Below are 19,935 nucleotides of genomic sequence, written 5' to 3'. Positions count from 1 at the left end.
TGTGATGCTCACAGACGTGCTGCAGGCAGTGAGCGAGGAGCAAAGATGAGTCCAGTCTCCGGTGGCCCTTGGCTGCCTTGCTTTCTAAGAAGAGAATATTTTCAGTGTTTTTATGGGCAAACTAATTCTAAGGACTTAATATTTGAATTTCTGAAAGCTGGGGGTGCCTGGGTCACTCAGTCAGTAAAGTGTCTGACTTCGGTACAGATCCTGATCTCACTGTTCGTGAGTTCAAGCCCTGTGTCAGGCTCTGTGCTGATGGCTCAGAGCCTAGAGCCTGCTTCGGATTCTGGGTCTCCCTCTCTCTCTGCCCCTACCCCGCTCATACTGTCTGTCTGTCTGTCTCTCTCTTAACAATAAATAAAACGTGAAAAAAGTAATACAGTAAAAGCTGGTGCGAGATAAGCTCCTCCTACACACACCAGTCATAAATCTATTTGCAAATCTTTTCGAAATTCCTGCGTGTACTTCTGGACCCTCAATGCACTGCACCCTTTTTTAGTAATTGTATTTGGTTCTTCTGTTTGTCAGGTGGATTTGTTTATGCCATGAGTTTCTTCCCCTGATCTTCATATCTATATACCTATATACCTATATATATTTTGTACACACACGCGCGCACACACACACACACACACACACGCACACATTGACACATTCCCTTTTTCCCACATCCCATCTGAGTCAAAGGGAAGGGGTTTACATTTAGGTTGCTCCATAGAGAGGAATCTTTGTCCCCAAATCACAGTCTGTCATTCATGATGTGGGTTTTAATGATGTCCCTCACTGCAGGCATTATGGGGTCCTGGAAGGACAGGGTTGAGGTGAGCCGGCCCTGGGTTTGAATTCAGGCTTTCTGCCGACTTATTTGTCCGTAGGCAAAGTGTCGAAAAGCCTTGCTTTTCAAAAATGATCCTTACAGTGGAGATCCTAATAAAGAGCTTTCAGAACTGTTGTAAGGATTTGAGGTGATCCCTGTAAAATACTTTTCCACTGCCACAGGGTCTCAGTAAATGGTATTTTACCATTATCTCCTAGGCCACCGTGCTCTGCACACATCTTCCCTGCTGACAGCGCTCTTATTATTTCAGCGGTTGTTAAAACTGTGGTTTCTGTTAACCTGGTTACAGAAAATTTTCCACTTGACACCCCCATAACCATTGGGCCAGAGCAGTCCCTGCCTCCAGTCACAGTATTTCCCTGCACTCACGCATACTTAACCAAACTTGAGGTAGGACTTCGGTCACGTTTCCAACTCAGAAGCTTTATTTTCAGGCATTGCCCTCGCCTCACCAATAGGGACGTTTCTTGGAATTGTCATAATCAGGGCATAAAATTATTTTGACTGCCGAATGACTCTCTTCTTTGCCCTGGGATCCTTTCTTTCCTTGGGAGCGACCTCAGGCATCCGAGGTCTGGGACAGAAACACTTCTACCTGTGTATACGGCAAACCAGGGGGAAACGTCACTCTTGCCTGTGAGGGTCCAGGCCCGCAGATGCATTTGGCAAACCTGCTGAAGATCATAAGCCTCAGGACTTGAAAAAGCCCACTGATCTTTCTTTCCTCTCTGCACCCCGTCCCTTCTGTCCCTCAGCAAAAGCCTATTAGACCTTCCCAGCTTCTAGCCCACTTTCCCTAAAGTGCTTCGCAGCTAAAGACGTCTGTGGGAACCGTGAAGCTCTGGGATGTGCCACTTGCCCATTGCAATGGTTGATTTACAGCCAGAATCTGGCACCTAGAGAAGGGGATCCTGTGTCTTTAAACAGCTGTGTGCCAGTGTGTGTAAATGTGCTTGCTAATCCAGTGACTAATTCAGTATATTATAAAGCAGCCGTGAGCAGGCTGCCAAGGCAGGGCTGTATCCAAACTGGAGTGGGGTGTAAGGCTCAGAGAATATTCTTCCTTGAATTCTGCCACACCACCCGTCTCTGGAATGGAGTTAGAATTTCATCCGTCTGTCCCCTGCACCAGGCTCGGCACTTGCCTTCTCCTGGTTCCTGTCCTGCTCTCAGCCCCTACTCTTCTCTTTCCTCCTCCCCCTCCCTCCATTTCTTGGGTCAGTTTATTTACTCATCTGAGGGTGGAGCCCGTGCTCATTCTGAGTCAGGGCCACGGAACCAATCAGAACTGCTCTGGGGCATTCCAGGGGACAGAACTCATGATCCCTCTTGGAAAAGAATTTTCCAAAAGATCTCTTTTGGTCACAGTGCTGTGACTGCACCTTCTTTGGTTCATGTCCAGTGAGCCCTGGCCGGGTGTTTGTTTGCCTGAAGCCCTGTTCTGTCTGCCCTTCCTTTGTCTCCCTCCAGGGGTTGGGAGAGAAACCTCCAGAAAGCACCAGGTCCTGATGGAAATTTCTTTCTCTTGAAAGCCTTGTAGGATAGGAATCTGAGTGTTTGGGCAGCATCTCCTGGGGACATCTTGGGGTTTGGGGAATGTGAGGTGTTCTGGAGTCTGTGGCCCTCCCCTCAGTGTTTATGTATTAGTGGCTCCGGAAGTTGTAGACATCGCATGTCTGCCTCTGGAAATGGACCTTGCCCAGCCTCTCCCGTGGTCTCCAGTGAGCAGAGCCTATCTGTCATCTCAGAAGGCTTTCCTGTGGCAGAGTCCCAGCCTCTCCATCTTCCCTTTTCTCTATAATGCCATCCATCTGCCATTGGAGTTGGCCTTCATACCTTGACCACCCCCTGCTGCTATCTCTCACCCCCTACACACAGGACATCAGCAAGCTGTTTCCTGCCCTCTTCCCCAAGGCTTCTGGAGCCCAGCCACATCACTTCGTCTCCATTGCAAAACCTTTTGTCTTAGTCATTGTTGTATCGCCCATCATGAGATGTGACTGTGTGGCTATTGCTTGGGTGCCTATGTAAGATCTGTTTCCCCCACTAGAAGGGAAACTCCGAGTGAAGGCTCTGTGTCTTCCCATCACCAAGGCATTGCGTGGCTCATAGCAGGTGGCTCCCTAGCTCTTAAAAAAATGGTGATGTATTAAGATGGAGATTTAATTTCCATAATATAAAACTCACCATTTTAAAGTGTGCCGTTCGGTGGTTTTTATACATTCACAGAGTTGTACAGCCATCACTGATGTGTAATTCTAGTACGTTTTCATCAGCCCTGAATGGAAACCCCATACCCATGAGCAGTCAGTGGCTCTTTTTGCATAAAGGAATGCCAGCAAGGCTGCCCCACAGAGGAATGAAGCAGTGGATCCGTGTGTCCTGAGAAGAGCCCCCGCTACTCTCCCTGGTGATCCAAGCACTTTCCTGGGGGGGGGGGGGTGCTCTCTGCATGTCCACAGTCGCTAAAGACCCTCCCATCCCCTGCTGCCTCACCAGGCAAGCCCCAGCCTCATTCTGGTGGCTCCCTTGGTTAGGTGCAGAAAGCCAGTGGATGTCTGGGCAGAGTAATGAGTGCTTTCGCCAGCTGCATGCCGACCATTCAGTCCGAGAGCGGGGGGCTGCGGTGGCTGCAATTTCCTAATGGCTTCCTGATGAGGCAGAGCCATTTATTAGCAGCGGATGAGGGCTGAGGGCTGTGCATCTTTGTCTCTCTTTCCCACCTGACGCAGGCAGATGGAGAGTGGTTTCTGCTCCCTCTCCCTTCTGCATCGATCACTTGGTCACTGCTCTCCACCTATTGGCCTATCATACCCATTGATCTGGAGAGCAGGTCTGCCTGGAGACCTCAGCCTCTGGGGTTTGCCACCTGGAGAGACATCCGGTGCCTTCTGCTCTGGGCCAGTGTGGGCGGGACGCTGGGGCAGCAGTGGGCTTGTCGGAAGGTTTGGGGCCATTAGGAGAGAGAGGCCTGTTCCGATAGGAGAGAAACACACAAACCAACCAGCGCGTGGAGCCTGAGAGATCACAGCTGGGTGTATCTTTCCCTAAGTCCTTAGCTCCCTAATTTTAAATGGATTTCCTTTAGAACTGGAGCTGCTTGTGTTACTTTGGGAGATGGCCTTTGGAGTCAGACATGTGATCTGACTGATTCATTAATTAGAAGCATCAGGTTCAATGTACAGGCCAATGGCCTTGATTTTATGTTCTGGCTTTTTCAGTGGCGTTTGTTGTATCCCCTCAACCCGATCGGAGGACCAGCAGGACTGGAATGTTATAGAATCTTTGAATGGCATGTTGGTGATCTGTGCTCCTTTCAGTGCTTTTTAGGTCGAGGTTAACAGGTCACTAAAATTAACTGCTGCCTTCACTCTGGATTCATAGGAATAGCACCCTTAAATTTTAAAGCTGTTACATACAGCGGTATCACACAATTGAAGTTAGGCATTGAAGGTTGCATGCTTTCGAGTTCCTGGTATTCAGCCGGACTCTCTCCACAAAGGAAACGCTTCTGTATTAGAGCCTGACCATCGATATCGAGAGCTTACTGTCTGCGCTGGGAACAGGGAGCATCATGGGTCTGTACCATCCCGTCATGTGTATTGGATCTTTGTTTAGATTGATTCTCTGTGATTTTTAGGAACTTGGGGAGGGGGGGAGCTGTGGTTGTCCTGAATGATGAACCTGATCTTGATAGTAGCAAAGTTGTGAGGGAGACCGACTCCTCCCAGGTCCACTGCCTTAGTTAAACAGTAATGGTGTAGAGAGGAAAAAAAAAAAAAATACTGAACAGGGAATCAAGAGGTCTAGAATTAGTAACCCTGTGACCAAGGGCACATTGATGTCACCTCCCTGAGTTTCACCTTCCCTGTCTGTAAAAGAAAGGGTTTGAACTAGCTGACATCTACAGGCCCTTCTGATTCTGGGTACTGAGAATCATGTAGGACCCCGGACCGGTGACAGAGCTCGGCCCCTCCTCCCCTCTACGAACAGCCTGCTTTTCATTCATCTTGTAATTACGTCGAGTTGCCAGGAAGGAGAACATCCCTCTAAGGAGTTGTTAAAGTTTTATAGCAAATTCTATAAATTCCTCTTTCCTGCTTTCTGGCCCCAGATAAGGCTTTATGTGTCCTATCGCTATAGTGAGGTCGGTATAGAGGAGGAGAGACAAGGCAAAGTGTGAACACACCAGTGGGTGGATGGGATGATAGTTACTGCTCAAGGCCATAAAAAAGGCCAAAGTTGAAGATACAGGGGCCAAAATTACAGATTAGGTGGATCTAAACAAACCTTGGAGTGGCCTCAGATGATAGGTTTAAGCAGTGAACCTAATGATTTAGGGAGAATACCCATAATCCCTTTGCAGCAATCTTTCTGCGTCCTAAGTACCTCCTTTAGCAGCTCAGGGAACCTGAGCTGGTACTCTGAAATTACTACCTAAATCCCTCAAAGCAATAGGATTTCTGATTCCTCATTAGGGACGTACAATCGCGTTTACTAAACTGAGCGCGGCCTTTTATTTCATGAGTTGTTGAATACATAAAGCCTGATGGTGTAAGCTCCAGATGTGCTGTGTTAGGGCAACGCCGTCGGTTTTTGGTACATTTTATCGGGTGTGCAGGCATTTTTGAAGACTGATAGGTCTCAGGCAGGGCTGTCTCAGCCACTTGCCAAACATACCTTGGGTGGCAACTTTTGCATCTTCTCTGATGTCAGCCCCGCTTCAGGATGAGAATTTGTGTCTCTGACTTCTCCCTGCTGCTGCCATGTGGCTCCCATGTGGCTCTCTAAATTTTTTTTTTTTTTTAATGTTTATTTGTTTTTGAGAGAGACAGAGACAGAAAGCGAGTGGGTTAGGGGCAGAGAGAGAGGGAGACACAGAATCCAAAGTGGGCTCCAGGCTCTGAGCTGTCAGCCCAGAGCCCGACGCGGGGCTCGAACTCACAAGCTGCAAGATCATGACTTGAGCCGAAGTCGGACGCCCAACCAACTGAGCCACCCAGGCGCCCCTCCCATGTGGCTCTCTTGAATTGCCGTGGGACGGTTCAGCAGAGCCCTTGGAGTAGAAGGCAATGTTTAGCCTGTTGGGAGCATGGGTGGCGGGGTCCAGGAAGCAGTGTTTGAACGAAGCGTGGGTCCGCTCAGGTGGCTCACGCACCTGCTTCCATCCTCAGAGATTGGCGTATTTCAGGTGGTCCAATGTTTTTTCTGCATTTCTGTCTCCACCATCTGCCTAGAAAGAAAGATGTGTAGGAGTGTTTGCATGTTGTGGTACATATCATCTTAGCCTGTGATTCAGGTTTCTTAGACCACCCTCAAGTGGTCTAAACCCTGGGCATCTTGACTCAGGGACTTCTGAAGTCGCCAAAGAGGGTGTGGGGTGGTGAAGGAATACAACGCGTCACTCTTAACCATTTGTTGTTTGCACCGACTGCAGCCATGTCCGGCACCTGTCTGCCCTGTGCTTAAGCTTTTAAATTCCAAAACATTGTTTCTAGTTCCCTGTGAATGTGGTGACATTCCCTGGGATAGTTTCAATGACACGTCCTAAGCTTTTTCAATATAAAGGAGGAAAAGGATCTTAATGTTTAGGCTCCTTTTTGCCTACTTCGAGTTGGTTTTCTAGGAGCAAGGAGGGGAGTTGGTGACAGGAGCTTGTAGGCATGAATGGGAAGCGGAAATTACTCCTCGGATTAATTGCTGCTTAATCTCTGTATCAGCCATGAGTTTCTTGCCTTTGGGGGATACCAGCATTGCACTTAGGATTCTTGAGGTTGTAAGGTTGGACCGGATCGGGAAGGTGCAGTCGCTGGCCACCTGTGGCTCGTGGATGCTGAGGGCTGTCTGTGGAGGGGTGCAGCAGGGCGACTGCCCGCAGGGCTCACTGCCGCGTCCCTACCCCTCCTTCCCTGGCTCGGCTGTGGCCGTGTTCATTTCGGTGTCAGTGACAGGCTGAATGTGGCTACTGCTGATTCTTTTCAGGAAGGATTGGAGGATTCAGAATATAAGTAACACAGTAACTATTGTATACCTGAAACTAATACAACACAGTATGTTAACTATACTGGAATTAAAAGAAAAGAAAAAAATTCAAAGAGAAGCGGAACCATATAAAAAACGGAATATAAGTAACACAGGAAGGATTAAGATTGATGATCACTCCAGGGGCGCCTGGGTGGCTCAGCCGGTTAGGCGTCCGACTTCGGCTCAGGTCATGATCTCGCGGTTCGTGAATTCAAGCCCGGAGTTGGGCTCTGTGCTGACAGCTCAGAGCCTGGAGTCTGCTTCAGATTCCATGTCTCCCTCTTGCTCTGCCCTCCCCTGCTCATGCTCTCTCTCTTCTTCTCAAATATAATAAACATTAAAAAATTAAAAAAAAAAAAGATTGATGATCACTGCAAAGTAATGTTAGAGCAGAAGATGACCTTTCCAGAAAAGAGAGAGTCTGTTCGAAGGGGCTGAAATTAAAGGGGAGGCAGAGATCGTCATGAGACGTGAGACACACTTATCTTTGAGTTTCAGCTCCTAGCCTCTTTCTGCTAGCTCCAAAGGAGTAGGGAGGGAACTTTCCTGCAGGAAAACTCATAGTGCCCCGAGACATGTGTACTGAACAGATCTGATAGGACTCCTCAGTTTCAGGAACCGTAGAGTTGACCTCTATCTACTGGCTAGGCTTCCCTTGACATCCCCACCTTCCTTTGACCTCTATAGAGAAAGGCCTTCATTGCTTTGGCCTGGCTGAGCAGCAGTTACACATATGACCTGCCCCTTCTCAGTGACGGCTGTATTTTAGCAAGTAGGCAAGCAGACTTCACTTGGCAAAAGAGATCCTTTAGGCTAAGAAGAAACTATGCAAGCAAAAAGGAGCCCGTTATAAGCAGGCAGCATTCTTGGTGACCTCATCTTCCTCCCAGCTCGGGTCCAGTTGGAGCTGTGCATACAGGGCAGACTTCCAGTTCCTCCTGTCTGGGACTCACAGTGGCAGATATAAATAGACCAAGACTTTGTCTGTAGCCATTGTTCCCTAAATGCCCATTGTTTCTGGATGCAAAGTGGCTGCAGCTCCCTCCCTCCCTCTCTCCATCTCTCTCTGTCCCTCTTTCTGTTTCTCTCTTGTTCCCTCCCTCCCTCCTCCCCTCTCTCCCTGCCTCCCTCCCTCCCCCCTCCGTCTCTGGGTCTCTCTCTCTTTCTCTCCTTGTGTAGAGATCTGAATCCCAGCTCTCATTCCCTCAGCTGCCTTTGCACTTGCCTGGGCCTTAGTGACAAACTGGGAGAACTGGCTTCCTGGGCAGAGCATCTGAAAATTGTAGCCTCGGGTTCTGACTCCAGTGAAGCTTTTGTCCAAGTGTTTCCATGATATATCTGTGCTGAAAGTGAGGATATGGGGATCCAGCGGTGGTAAAATCAGGAGGATTTGTAACTGGTTGAGCAGCTGTACCCAAAGGGTCTTGATGAATGCGCCCGTGTCAGAATGATGCATGGTCTCTGGTGTTATGGGGCTCAGGACTTGGTCATTGCCTTTTCAACATTTTTATCGGGGGGTCAGATTGGAGAAGGACACATAAAGCATACTTACTGAATTGCACATGGCACAGAGCTCATAGAATGGGGACAGATTCGTGATATAAAAATGATCTCCGCACGTGGAAACACGGATCCAAACAAACGAGGTCAAGTTCCATAAGGATAAATGTGAAGCCTGACACTGAGGTTAATAAGATTCAGTCAACGGGTGCAGAACTGGCTGAACTTCAGTCCCTGTGGAAGAGTAGGCCTGGGAGTGCACTCTGAGTGGCCTCTGTCGTGTGGCTGTTGGAAAACCCCGTGGCCGGCTGGGCCCACAGAGGTGGACCGTGTAGGGTGATTGTGTCCTTTTCTCTTGAGAAGTATGATGTTGGCCTGGCTCAGGATGCTCTGTAGGAACACGGGCCCACAGGAATGCTTCTGGGTAGCGGGGGCAGATGGGCAAGAACCATACCGTCGTGAATGGTTGAAGGACCCACCAAGGAATTTGAAAGCCTGGAAAGAGGCGGTGACCGCGGGATGTTAAAGCCGTTGGTAAGCCGATAGCTGAAGAAAGTTTAAACCTGTATGCGTGGCTTCAGCCTCCAGCACGAGGGGCAAAGGCCAGAACTCATTAGAAGGCAGATTTGAGCTCAGTGTGTGTGATCACTAAGAAATCATTATTGTGGTCCGGGAGGGAACCTGAGTGGTCCTCACAAAGGACCAAGCGACTGAATGTCTTAGGAAGTCAGGTGTTGTCCTAAAAGACCACCGTGGGCCCTTCTGGGAAGCCTGGTGATTGGGTCTCCGGTCCAGCCCTACCTCTGATTGTCATTGCTCCTTACCACACAGTCCCTTGTCCACCTGGGGAGCCTGGGAAGGCTACGTAGGTAGAGCATATAGCTTTACTGGCTGTGGTTGGCATGTTGAGAAGCTTTGTCCCTGCACTCGGCAAACGGGCTTACGTATTCTTATTTTTCACTGCGGTTTCCCTGGGTTGAAGGCAGACAGTTGCACTGTGTGAATGTGTGTGCGTACGCGTTTTCCTTCTGTGTCCAGATTTATTTATTAAAAGAAAAACACATCTGCATAAAAAAGCCTTAGAACACAGGAAGAATGTCCACTTTGTTTTTCTTTCTGTAGCACCAAGACATGTGGGGTTTCAGCTTCCTCTGAGGGGTTTTTGAAGACCGGCTTTCATCTCAGACAAGGCTTTTTCCCATTGGAAAAAAACGGTCCTTTTTTGGTTTAAAAAATGTATTTATATAATGTATAAATAAATAAGAAAGTCGAGGGAGAATTTCCTTTCAAAATTGATGGAAAAATGCTGCTTTCTGAACATCATTAATTGGAAGTTGCTGGATCTTCCCAGCCCACTTCTCCTCTGCTCTCTGGCCTTTATTCGGGTTTAAGATTTCCCAGTATTTGCTTCCTCTGCGTTCTCCTCTCGTTGCCTCTCTTTTCCGTCTCTGCCCTCCTGCCTTCTGTCTTCCGTGCCAGCTCTCCCCCTCCTCCTCCTCTCCCAGCTCCTCTCTGTCTGCCCCCCCTGTTCACCCTGCCCCCCACCCCTTGCCCCTCTTCCTTCTAGCCTTTGCCGGGCTAGCCTTCAGCCACTGGAGCCCTCGCTGCAAGAGGCCTGTCTCTGTGTTTGTTTCCTGCGTGGGAGGGAGAGGCAGGCCTTGAGAAAACAGTTCAAAAGTGCAGAAAAACTTTACCTCTTCCAGCCTAAATAAACGGGCTCTACTCCATTTGTTTGCCCAGATTTTTCCTTTGCCCGTGGAGAAAACTCCTCATCCTCCACCTTGATCAGCCTGGCCTGCCTGGTGATCCTCATGAGCCCCCGCCATGCCTGTCTTGCCCCCAGACCCAAGTGTCAAGTGGGTCCCGAGCCAGGGGATTCTGGGTAGGTCTTGTGTTGGAGCCCCTAAGAGCTCTGGTGACATGACTGCTCTCTGCAGAGGGTCTCAGGGATTGAGGTGCTTTTCTTCTCCAGGAAGAATTTTCTCTCTAATAAAAAGGATGGGGGAAATAGAAAGACATGTCCTTGTGCTCAGCATTTCTCCCTGCCCGGCTTTAACCTCTGCTAATAGGTCTGGGTAGAAAAAACACCTGGCTTTAGTGTCCGAGGATCTGGGTGCGAGTGCTGGTTAGACCACGAGACCGGCTTGACTGTCTCAGCTAAGTCACTCAGGGTGGTGGAGAGGAGAGTGCACACTTCGTTGTTTGCAGGGTCATACTGGAGTATGGGGGCAAACGTTCTGCAACAGGGGAAATTCTGTTCCGATAACCGTGCTGGAAATTAAGAGGCGGTGCACTGGGGGTGGGGGTGGGGCGGGGGGCAATTGAAGTGAAAATAAATTGGTCAGCCCAGTTAACCAGCATCTCCGGGATCTCAGGCTGTGAGGCATCGAAGACTGATACGTAAACTAGGAGTGGTGGAAGCAAGATGTAAGATGTCACATATTTCCCTGGGTCGTCTTGGGTGGGGTTATCTTGTGCCACATGGGTACCAAGAGCCAATGGTCCTGTCATGGGGATTTCAGTTGAAGGCAGGACAGGAGTTTGCCCTCACAGAAGTATGAGACGGGAGAAGAGCCAGTAGGATCTCCTGTAACTGTCTTCAAAGCCTTGGGGTAGAAAGGGGCCGGTTCACGCTTTCGTCCTGAATAATGTGGAAACACGGCTGAGTGTTTTCCTCCGTGGTGTTCATGACAAAGAAGTTGCACAGTTTGGGGATGTTCAGGACTTGTAAAATGTGTGATATGGTGGGAATCAAGTGTGATCCTGCCCACAGGAAATGATATGAAACACGTGACGCACTCTGTAAATGGCTTTACGTGATCATTTAAGAACTTTTAGTTTTTCTTGAAAATACTCTATGGAGCTGGACCTTTTATGCAGGCATCCTAATCTCAGTAGTTAAATCGCGAGAGAGTCAGTCCATTTCAGGGCACGTGATTGGGGTCAAGTGCAGCTTGGGTTTGGGCAAGCTGCAAACCTACAGAAGAGAGTTTTGAGCACAGAATTACCATTTTGTGTTGTGGCACATTGGCTCTAAAGTGGCACTCTTAGGAAGTGCTGAACACCAAAAGGCGTCTTCGGTGCATTGGATCCTGTAGCTGTGAGGTCTTCTCCTGGCAGGACACATTTGAGAGGCTGTTGCTGCAAGAAAGATTCTCTCGTTTGCAGAGTTCCCGCTTAGTCTGGTAAAACAAAAAGCCAGATTCAGGAGATGTCAATTTCCAGTGACCTCTCAGAATCAGATTTTTTTGCATTAAGTTTTTCATTTTCTCAGTTGCTTCCTTGTACCTGGGGAAATGGCCAGAGGCCTTCTCCTTGGTGTCTCTTGAACATCAGGAAATAAAATTGTGTACATTTTTTATTTGTTTGTTTGTTTTTGTTTTTAGTCTTGGTGTTTTACAAGACACTTTTTAGTTCAGGTCACCAAGAATTTACTGAGCACCTACTATGTAGTAGGCTCTGGCATTTTCACACACGCTTAATTTAATTTAATCTCATCCTCACTGCAAGGAGGGGAGAGAATCCTGGGTAACGAAAGAATGCTCTGTCTCAGTGGTCTTGGAGACCCTGTCTCTGGCACTTTCACTTGGCCAGGGCTGCTAGAAACAAACAAACAAACAACATGTGATTTAGGAGTCCTTCCACTTGTTCTGATATTTCCTCTTTCAGGCCATTTGCCCAAAGTTTAGGGTAGGAGAGTTGAACTGTTCTAAGGAAAGAGCAAGAAAATTTAGCTGTAGGGCCCAGGGGGCAGTTCTGTTTTCTGGCTCAGATTCTGGAACGGAAGAGCCTCTCTGGGTTTCCCTGAACACCTGGAATTAATTTGGGTTTTGCTCTGACTTCGAAACATTTGCTGAGGTGGAGGATGGTGGAGGGGGTAGGAAAGAAATAAATCCAGTGATTAAAAATAGCTTTGCATGTCAGGTGCCTGAACGGATTTGGGAACATGCCTGCAATCCCTTTTGTCTGGCAGGTCTGAACTCCGGCGCTGCCGAATTACAACTGCTTTCATTTGTTTTTCCTGCTCCCCTACCATGTAATGGTCAAGGGCTCATTGGAACCATGTGTGAGCCTGGTGAGTCACCAAATCCTCAGGACTTCGGCGGTAATAATGTGTTAAAACTCCTTTTGGGGGATGGGGCAAGGGTGGATGAAGGGAAGAAGGGAGCGGACTGAAGTCACTTCCTACAGATGTTCGATGTTCAGGAGTCCTCTCTGCAGGCTTCTTTTCCCAGGCCCGGCTGCAGGACCCGAGGCCGCTGTCCCAGTGCACTTGGGAGGGTGCTGTGCCTCGCCGAGGACCATCTCTTTTGTCCCGAGGCGGCTTCCCCCTGAGAAGGGGCGCCTACCTCTGCGCTGGCATGTCGTACCCGAGAGGTGTGCACTCCCCAGTGGCGGTGCACCTTGGCAGTGCAGCCGAGATGCTGTCACTGGAGACTGGCTTGCAATTTTGGTCACTCATGTCATTGGAGGGCGGATTGGGGATTTTCTGTACAACTTCTCCCCCCCCCCCCCCCCCCCCCCCCCGCCTTTGGAACTTTGGAATGGTTTTTTATTGGCCGGTGACTCTTAGGAGATTGGATATGTAAAGAGAAGGGCGGAAGCTGTGAGAAGTCTGTTTCAGAGCTCATGGTGTCCCATTACTTGGGGGCAGTGATGGACCGTTTGGTAGGGATGGATGGCTCCACGAGGGCACCACGCCATATGTGCTTGCTGGAACAGAGTCCTGCTTGCCCCTCACTGCCGTCACAGCATTAGGTTTATGATAACAGAGCCGAGGGGCTGAGGAGGGACATCGATTTCCCTTCATTGCACTAACCACAGCCGGAAGCTTTGTGGAGTATAGGATCTAGGGCCTGCTACAGGCTTTAGACTCAGGAGTGTGGGAGAAAGAGGATCCTTCCAGGTCTCTTCATGCCCAGTTCCAATCCACCCTTCCGCAAATGAGAGAGAGGGCCGTGGAATGGGTTTTGAGATTCCCTTTCACATTTTTCAGAGATCCCAGTATCTTCACTGGGGGAAGTCCTCTGAGAGACCAGTGACAACTTTCCAGGAACAAGCCGCTCTGGAGTCAGTTATCAGTTGCTGGCCACAGCCAGTTTTTTCTATTTCTATTGATCTAAAAGAGCAAAGATGCCTTCCGTCCCACACTGGGACTTTCTAGGCGGCTTGGCACTCCCCTTTGGATGCTTCCCAGGAGCTCCAGCCTTTTCTTGCACACTCCAAAGTCACAGTTAGAAGTTCATGTGGACATTAACCATCAGGAACAATGATCCCTGCAGTCTCTTCTGGTAGGACACGGGAGTCAAAGGCACTGGCTTACCATCCCGATTTGAGTTCCTCTCTCTCTGATCCAACTTCCTCACGTTCCAGATCATGGTAGTGCTGCTTGAAAACAAGTTCTGTGGTTCAGATGGGCCAGTAAATAAAATGTAAGCACTGTGGAAACTAATCTTTATCATCTTTTTCCAGGAGTTTATCTGTCTCACGTAAGCTTTCACATTATGGTCCTCCTTTACCTAGAGAATGTCTTCGTGACAATAAAATATCTGTGGGTGAGAGGATGTGTGGCCTGGGATGAGCTTTACATGTCTTCAGTGTGTGAGGAAGGAGGCAAAATAGAACGGGTAGTGTTTTGATAGCTTTTGAATGGGATTTCATTGTACTATTCTCTCTACTTTGGTGTATGTTTGAAAAGTGCCATAAGGAAAATTCAAAATGCTCTGAGGGATGTTAGACCTATCAACAGACCTCTTTGTAGCAATGCACCGATTAAGTGACTTATCCAGGGTGATTATGTTAGTGGCAAAACTGGGATAAGAACCCAGGGACTTTGAGCAACAGGCTGGGTCAAGCCCCCTGCACACCCCCCACGCCATCTTTCCCCCCTTGTCTTTGGGGTTCTCTTTCCATTTGGGACTGTCGTTCTTATTTCCTCCCCCTATGAACTGGAAGATTTCTTCCTGATTTCCTTCACTTTGAGAAATATATTTCACTAAGACCTTATGTAACTAATGCACCTTATATGATGTGCACGATCACACATCAGGGTGACTCAGGGGTGAACACAGACAGGGAAGGAAGCCAGGTTGTCATTTAACTTGGGTACTTTGTATGGAAGGAAGGAAGCGTCCCTACCCGTAGCCCCGAGAACAAGGACAAGACTACAGTTGATTCTGTAAATGGCTTTTAATTATGTCTTTATGGGGCTAGTTCTTAGGTCTGTAATTATTTCCTCGAATGTATCTAATTGTCAAACTAAGAAGTAAACTTTAAGTTTATAATTATTTCCTCAAATGTGTCTAATTTTCAAACTAGGTAATAAAATTCCAAAAAAAAAAAAAAAAAAAAAAGAAAGAAAGAAAGACAGAAAGAAATGCAAGTCCCATTTTCTGTCTCTGAGCTGTCAGACTTTTAGTTTTCTTGGATCTCTGATCTGTTCCTGTTTGCTGCAGCAGTGGAGTAGAGTAGAAAGAGCTTGGATTGAAGAGTTCAAAGACTGGGGCACCTGGGTGGCTCAGTGGGTTAAGCATCCAACTTCAGCTCAGGTCATGATCTCACGGTTCGTGGGTTTGAGCCCCACGTTGGACTCTGTGCTGACAGCTCAGAGCCTGGAGTCTGTTTCGGATGCTGGGTCTCCCTCTCTCTCTGCCCCTCCCCTGCTCTATTCTGTCTCTCTCTCAAAAATAAACATAAACATAAAAAAAAAAAAGGCTCGCTGTGTGATTTCACGCCAGTCTCTTGCTCCCTTGGAGCTCTGTTTCCTCATCTGTAAAATGGGTATCCTGTAATATCTTCCCAGGAGCCTCAGAAGTTTCCCGGGTGATATTGTGAAATAGTGTTCATGGAAGATCTTTGTGGACCAAAAAGCAGCTTTTGGCTGCAAGGCATGTTATTCATTGTTGGTGTTTCTTTCAGGCTGCTCTTCCTTGGGACAGCACTCGCCACACACAGCTCATTATCATGGTAACCTGCTGGGGTTTGGCCAGTCCGATGGTTGTGCGAGACTGTGCGAGACTGGAATAACGCACCTGGCGTTTCTAGCGCTTGGCTTTGTCTTTCATCACCTAACCCTTGCTTTCCCGATGCTCCCCTTTTCTTCTGTAGTTTGAGAACGGTGAGGGGAGAAACATCTCAGGTCAGTAAGGCCATGGCCTGACTTTTCCCAGAACACACATCACTTCAGGCTTAGATTCTATGTAACATGGTTGATATGAGCCATTTGGTTTCAAACGACTTAAAGGGATGGTATGAAAAGTCACATGAAAACGTCTCTCAGGGGTTCTTGGACATCGAACAGCCCTAAACTTTGAGTTGCATATGAGTGAATCGAAACCCCTTGTTCTGCGTTTGACTTAAACCATCCATGGGGTGTGTATAAGCTGTTGTTCACGGGTCAGGCCGCAGTGAAAAATGAGCAGATGTTTCCATAAGTTCAGAAGGCCCCTGGTTCGTTATGCCCTTACTGATTCAAGTAGTGCTACGTGCTCATTTCCGCCTCGATACTGTACAATCTTGGTAAGATGGAGTTTGGGACTATTCCTTATTCCCTAGCTTCTGTACAACTCTTTTCTCCAAAACTCGCGGTGATTCTTAGAAATATTAACCCACATGTAGGGTCCTGAAGGATAATCACTGGGTTAGAAACCTGATACGCTCATAGTGTTTTCAATTTCTAATGCATCCTGTTTACTCTTCACTGTATTGGCATAATATATCTTCAGGTCAGGTTCTCCGCCTTTGGAGACAAACGTGTTATTTAAATTCAAGATACTGCCAATAGAAATATTAACATGAAGGCCATTTTAGTACCTGTCCATGAAATAGAATTAGTTAATTTCTCGGGGGGGGGGGCATTGATTAATTTCTAGAGGCCATTCCTAAAATTAGAAATATTTGGTACCTAGTGCAAAAATGTTATAATGGGTAATGAGACCAAATGTGGCAGGAATGACAGGGATGCCTGCTTGGGCTACAGCAGGTTGGATTCTCCACCCGTGTAATGATGTCATTATTATTGTTGATTAGTGTAATTAATAGAACTGCTGCAGCCACAGATTAGCAATGGGGGGGGAGATTTTGCGTTCGTATTTTATACAAAAAGAGTTTAAGATTTGAGATTAATGTCTGCTTTGGAATGTTCATCGTCTTTTAAACACAGCGCCCGTCCTGCTAATAAAGACGGGCCTGGCTGATTGTTCACTCGCTTGCAGAGGAGGTTTGAATTTTTTGAAACCAGCATTCCACCCATTTTAACAAGGGAGAATAGCTCTGATTTTTCTGTCTGAATCCTTTGGGTCCAGGAGCAATGACATGCCTTCTGCTGAGCTCATCGAGTGCAAGTGCAGGTGTCCCAAGTTTGTGGGGTTGGCCTTTGCCAGCCAGCTGGGCTGTGAGCACTTTTCCAAAGGATCCAGCACTTTGTGTCCTGGGCCAGGGACAAAGCCGATGGGTGCTGTACAGCTGCAGCTGACAGCGTGTGGACCAGGCTTTTGGAGATGGCATTGAGGTGGACAGGTGAAAGTAATTCCAGCTGCTTCTCTTGGAGAGAGCAAGCGAGAGCCTGAAAAGGCTCGTTCCCTAAAAGGAAGCAGGAGCGTGCATGGAGAGTTGTCAGCCCAGCAGTCCTGTCCAGGCCATACTTCCAGAGTGTGTGGAGTTATAGGAAGCAGACTCCAGGAAACCTCTTTGTCAGGCTTTCTGCTGTCATCCTTGGCCTTCACATCACCTTGGCATCTTCTGTTTAGAAAATGCCTGGGGCCTCCTAGCCAATCTCCTCCTTCACTTCCAGCTTGCAGCAGAACCACTTTGTCCGTTTGGCCTGGCCTGTATTTTCCACATGGGTTGTCCCGGCCAATATCCGCCATCAGTAAAGTCTTTTCATCGAATCATAAATCAGTGGAGGGAACAAACACACAAAACAAAATACACACCGTTCGACTTCGTGGGTTTGTGCTGGACAGGCGTGAAGGGAAGGAAAGTTGGTTCAAACTGGGATAACACTGAATTCACTGACCATTTGTTGATTGACTCGCATGTTCTGCGTGCTGGGAGGTAAGGATGCTACATTTGGTCGTCCCTTTCAAAAATAATGCTCTGGGGTTAAAGAAAAAGTTACTTTCTCTGAGGTAAAGCTGACTTCGACTCTAAGTGGAGACACTTCTGGACCTCGCACTTAGCTGTTCTTGGGTGTGTGGAGTAGGCACAAAGGGGCGGCATTGATGTCTCTCTTGGTGACTCATGTGATTACTCCATTGTTTGAAGGGCTGGATGTTATGTAATCAACATTTGATCCGCTCCCCCCCCCCCCCATTTTTCCCTCTTAACAATCTGGGATTTTCCATCATTTTGTCAACCTTCCTGGAGGCATGTTGGTTTTTCCACTAGATTACTAGATGTTTGGGGGCATTGTCCCAGGGCAGCCCAGACTCTCCACTCCTTAGACCTTCAGATTCACCCTCCGTGGCAGGGCCTGGGGAGCGCTGCAGTGAACCCTTCTGTCCTTTCAGGGCAAAGCTGGACCCCAAGCTGTTTCCTGACAGCAACCCCCAAAGCAAACCAGAGGGCAAGTGCTGGCTCTCCTTTCTTATAATGTAGTTTCCATTCATTTTGATATTCAGAGGCAATATGTTTGCTCCTTTTTGCAGAGGTCATCTATTGTCATCTTTTCCCTTCTGTGTTTCCATTTTATTCAGCCAATAACACATTCTGTGTGTCCAGGGAAGTTTTTTAAGTGGCCAGGGTTTAGAGATGGCTAGTCGAGGAACTTCTGCAGTAGCCGTGCCTGGAACTCAGCCATTGAATAAGTCATATGATACACTCCAGATTCAGGGTGAGGAAGAGGGCTTCTGGAAATTACTGCAATAAAGTGTAATCACTGCCTAAAGATCACGGACGGGATGGCTGGTAGGAATTCTCAGGTCATTTCTTTGCTGGTTGGCTTTTATATAGGAACTTGTGCCTGTGTTGAATACAGAGAATTTTTACCTTGAGCCATATTTGTGGATCTTTGCTTTGAACCTGTTCTCCAAGTACTAGAGGGATTGGACATAGAGATAAAAATGCAGATGGATGTAGCCAAAGACGACATGTTTGCAAATGTACAGATTTTGATACCTTACTCTTCCTCACCACCTACAGAAATCAGGTTTTATAGATAGTACCTCCCATATGCACTTCAACTTTGTCCACCTACTGTATCTGTAACACCGTCTCCCTACTCAAAGCCACCATAATCTTTCACTGCAACTAATGCAATAACTTTTTACCAAATTTTCCCACCTCTATTCATAGTCACTGCCTCAACCATTCTTTACAGAATAGCTAAGGTGATCTCTCTCTCTCTCTTTTTTTTTTCTCCTTTTTTTTTTTTATTGTGGTAAAATACACCTAACGTAAAATTCACCATCTTGACCATTTTTCAGTGTACAGGTCAGTGGTGTTACAGACATTCACAATGTTGTACAGCCATTGCCACCATCCACCTCCGGAACTCTTTCCATCTTGTGAAACTGAAACTCTGTCCCCGTTAAACTCCCCCGATCCCTTTCTCCTTCCAGGCTCTGGAAGCTACCTTTCTGCTTCCTGTCTCTGTGAATTTGATTATTCTGAGTACCTCATATAATTTGTCTTTCTGTGATTGGCTTATCTCACTTAGCGTAATGTGCGGGTTCGTCCCGCGGAATAAGACCACATTGCGTGTATACACTAAATTTTGCATATCCATTCATCTCTTGATGGCCACTTGGGTTTGCCTCCACATTTTAGCTATTGTGAATAATGCTGCTGTGAACAGAAGGATACGAATCTCTCTTTAAGACCCTGTCTTGACTCGGGTATGTAGAGAACTCCTAAAACTCAACAATAACAACAAAAAAACCTCAGCAACTCTGTTAAAAATGAGCACAGTCTTTGAATAGACCTTTCTCCAAAGAAGATACAAAGTTGGCCAGTAAGCACGTGGAAAGATGCTAGACATCATTAATCATTAGGGAAATGCAAATCAGAACTATAGTGTGGGGCCACTTCACATCCATCAAGACCCCTTAACAGATTCTGCGCTTGTCTATTTCCTCTCTCAAACAACTGTCCTTGGGGGTTCTCTGCTCCCACTGCATTCATTTTTTTGATACTAAAACAGGCAAAGTTTCCCCCATTTCACAGCCTTTATTTGTGCTTCTCCCCCTTGTCTAGGACCATGGTCATCAGGATCCCCCGGATTGTGTGTTAAAAGCACAGATTTCTGGGCTTCCCCCTCTCCCCCAGAGGTTCTGATTCAGGAGGTCTGGAGTGGGGCTGATATTTGCATGTGTAACAATTTCCACGTGATGATGATGCAGCTGGCCTGGGGACCACCCTTGGAGAACTACTGGTCTAGAGTACTTTCCTTTTTTAAACTAGTATGCATGGTTTAGATCTCTGGTCATGCACGTCTCTTCTCCTAAGGGAGACCCTTTCAGGTTCCTCCAGCCTTGCCGGAATTTTTGTTTCACGTTAACATCTCATCTTCTGCTTCTCCTTTGAAGCCCTTATTGACATCTTCGAATGTTTAATTGGGCAAATGGTTTTAT

The 19,935-nt window shown here is 47.5% G+C and overlaps 1 protein-coding gene across 2 annotated transcripts in view; it reads left to right on the top strand.

The window, feature by feature from the left end:
• The window catches only part of ETS1 (ETS proto-oncogene 1, transcription factor), a 66,193-nt gene that overhangs the window by 14,236 nt on the left and 32,022 nt on the right, over positions 1-19,935 (top strand). The window contains exon 1 of one of the 2 annotated variants that reach the window (XM_042906812.1): positions 12,249-12,440. The exons of the other annotated variant lie outside the window; for it this stretch is intronic. Coding sequence (XP_042762746.1) covers positions 12,428-12,440 — 13 coding nt within the window. The 5' untranslated portion in view covers positions 12,249-12,427. Of the gene's footprint in view, positions 1-12,248; positions 12,441-19,935 lie in introns of those variants that run through there. 2 annotated transcript variants of the gene reach the window in all.

Source organism: Panthera leo, chromosome D1, assembly GCF_018350215.1.
Source record: "Panthera leo isolate Ple1 chromosome D1, P.leo_Ple1_pat1.1, whole genome shotgun sequence".
Lineage (NCBI taxonomy): Eukaryota > Metazoa > Chordata > Mammalia > Carnivora > Felidae > Panthera > Panthera leo.
This window is presented reverse-complemented; position numbering and strand designations above follow the sequence as displayed.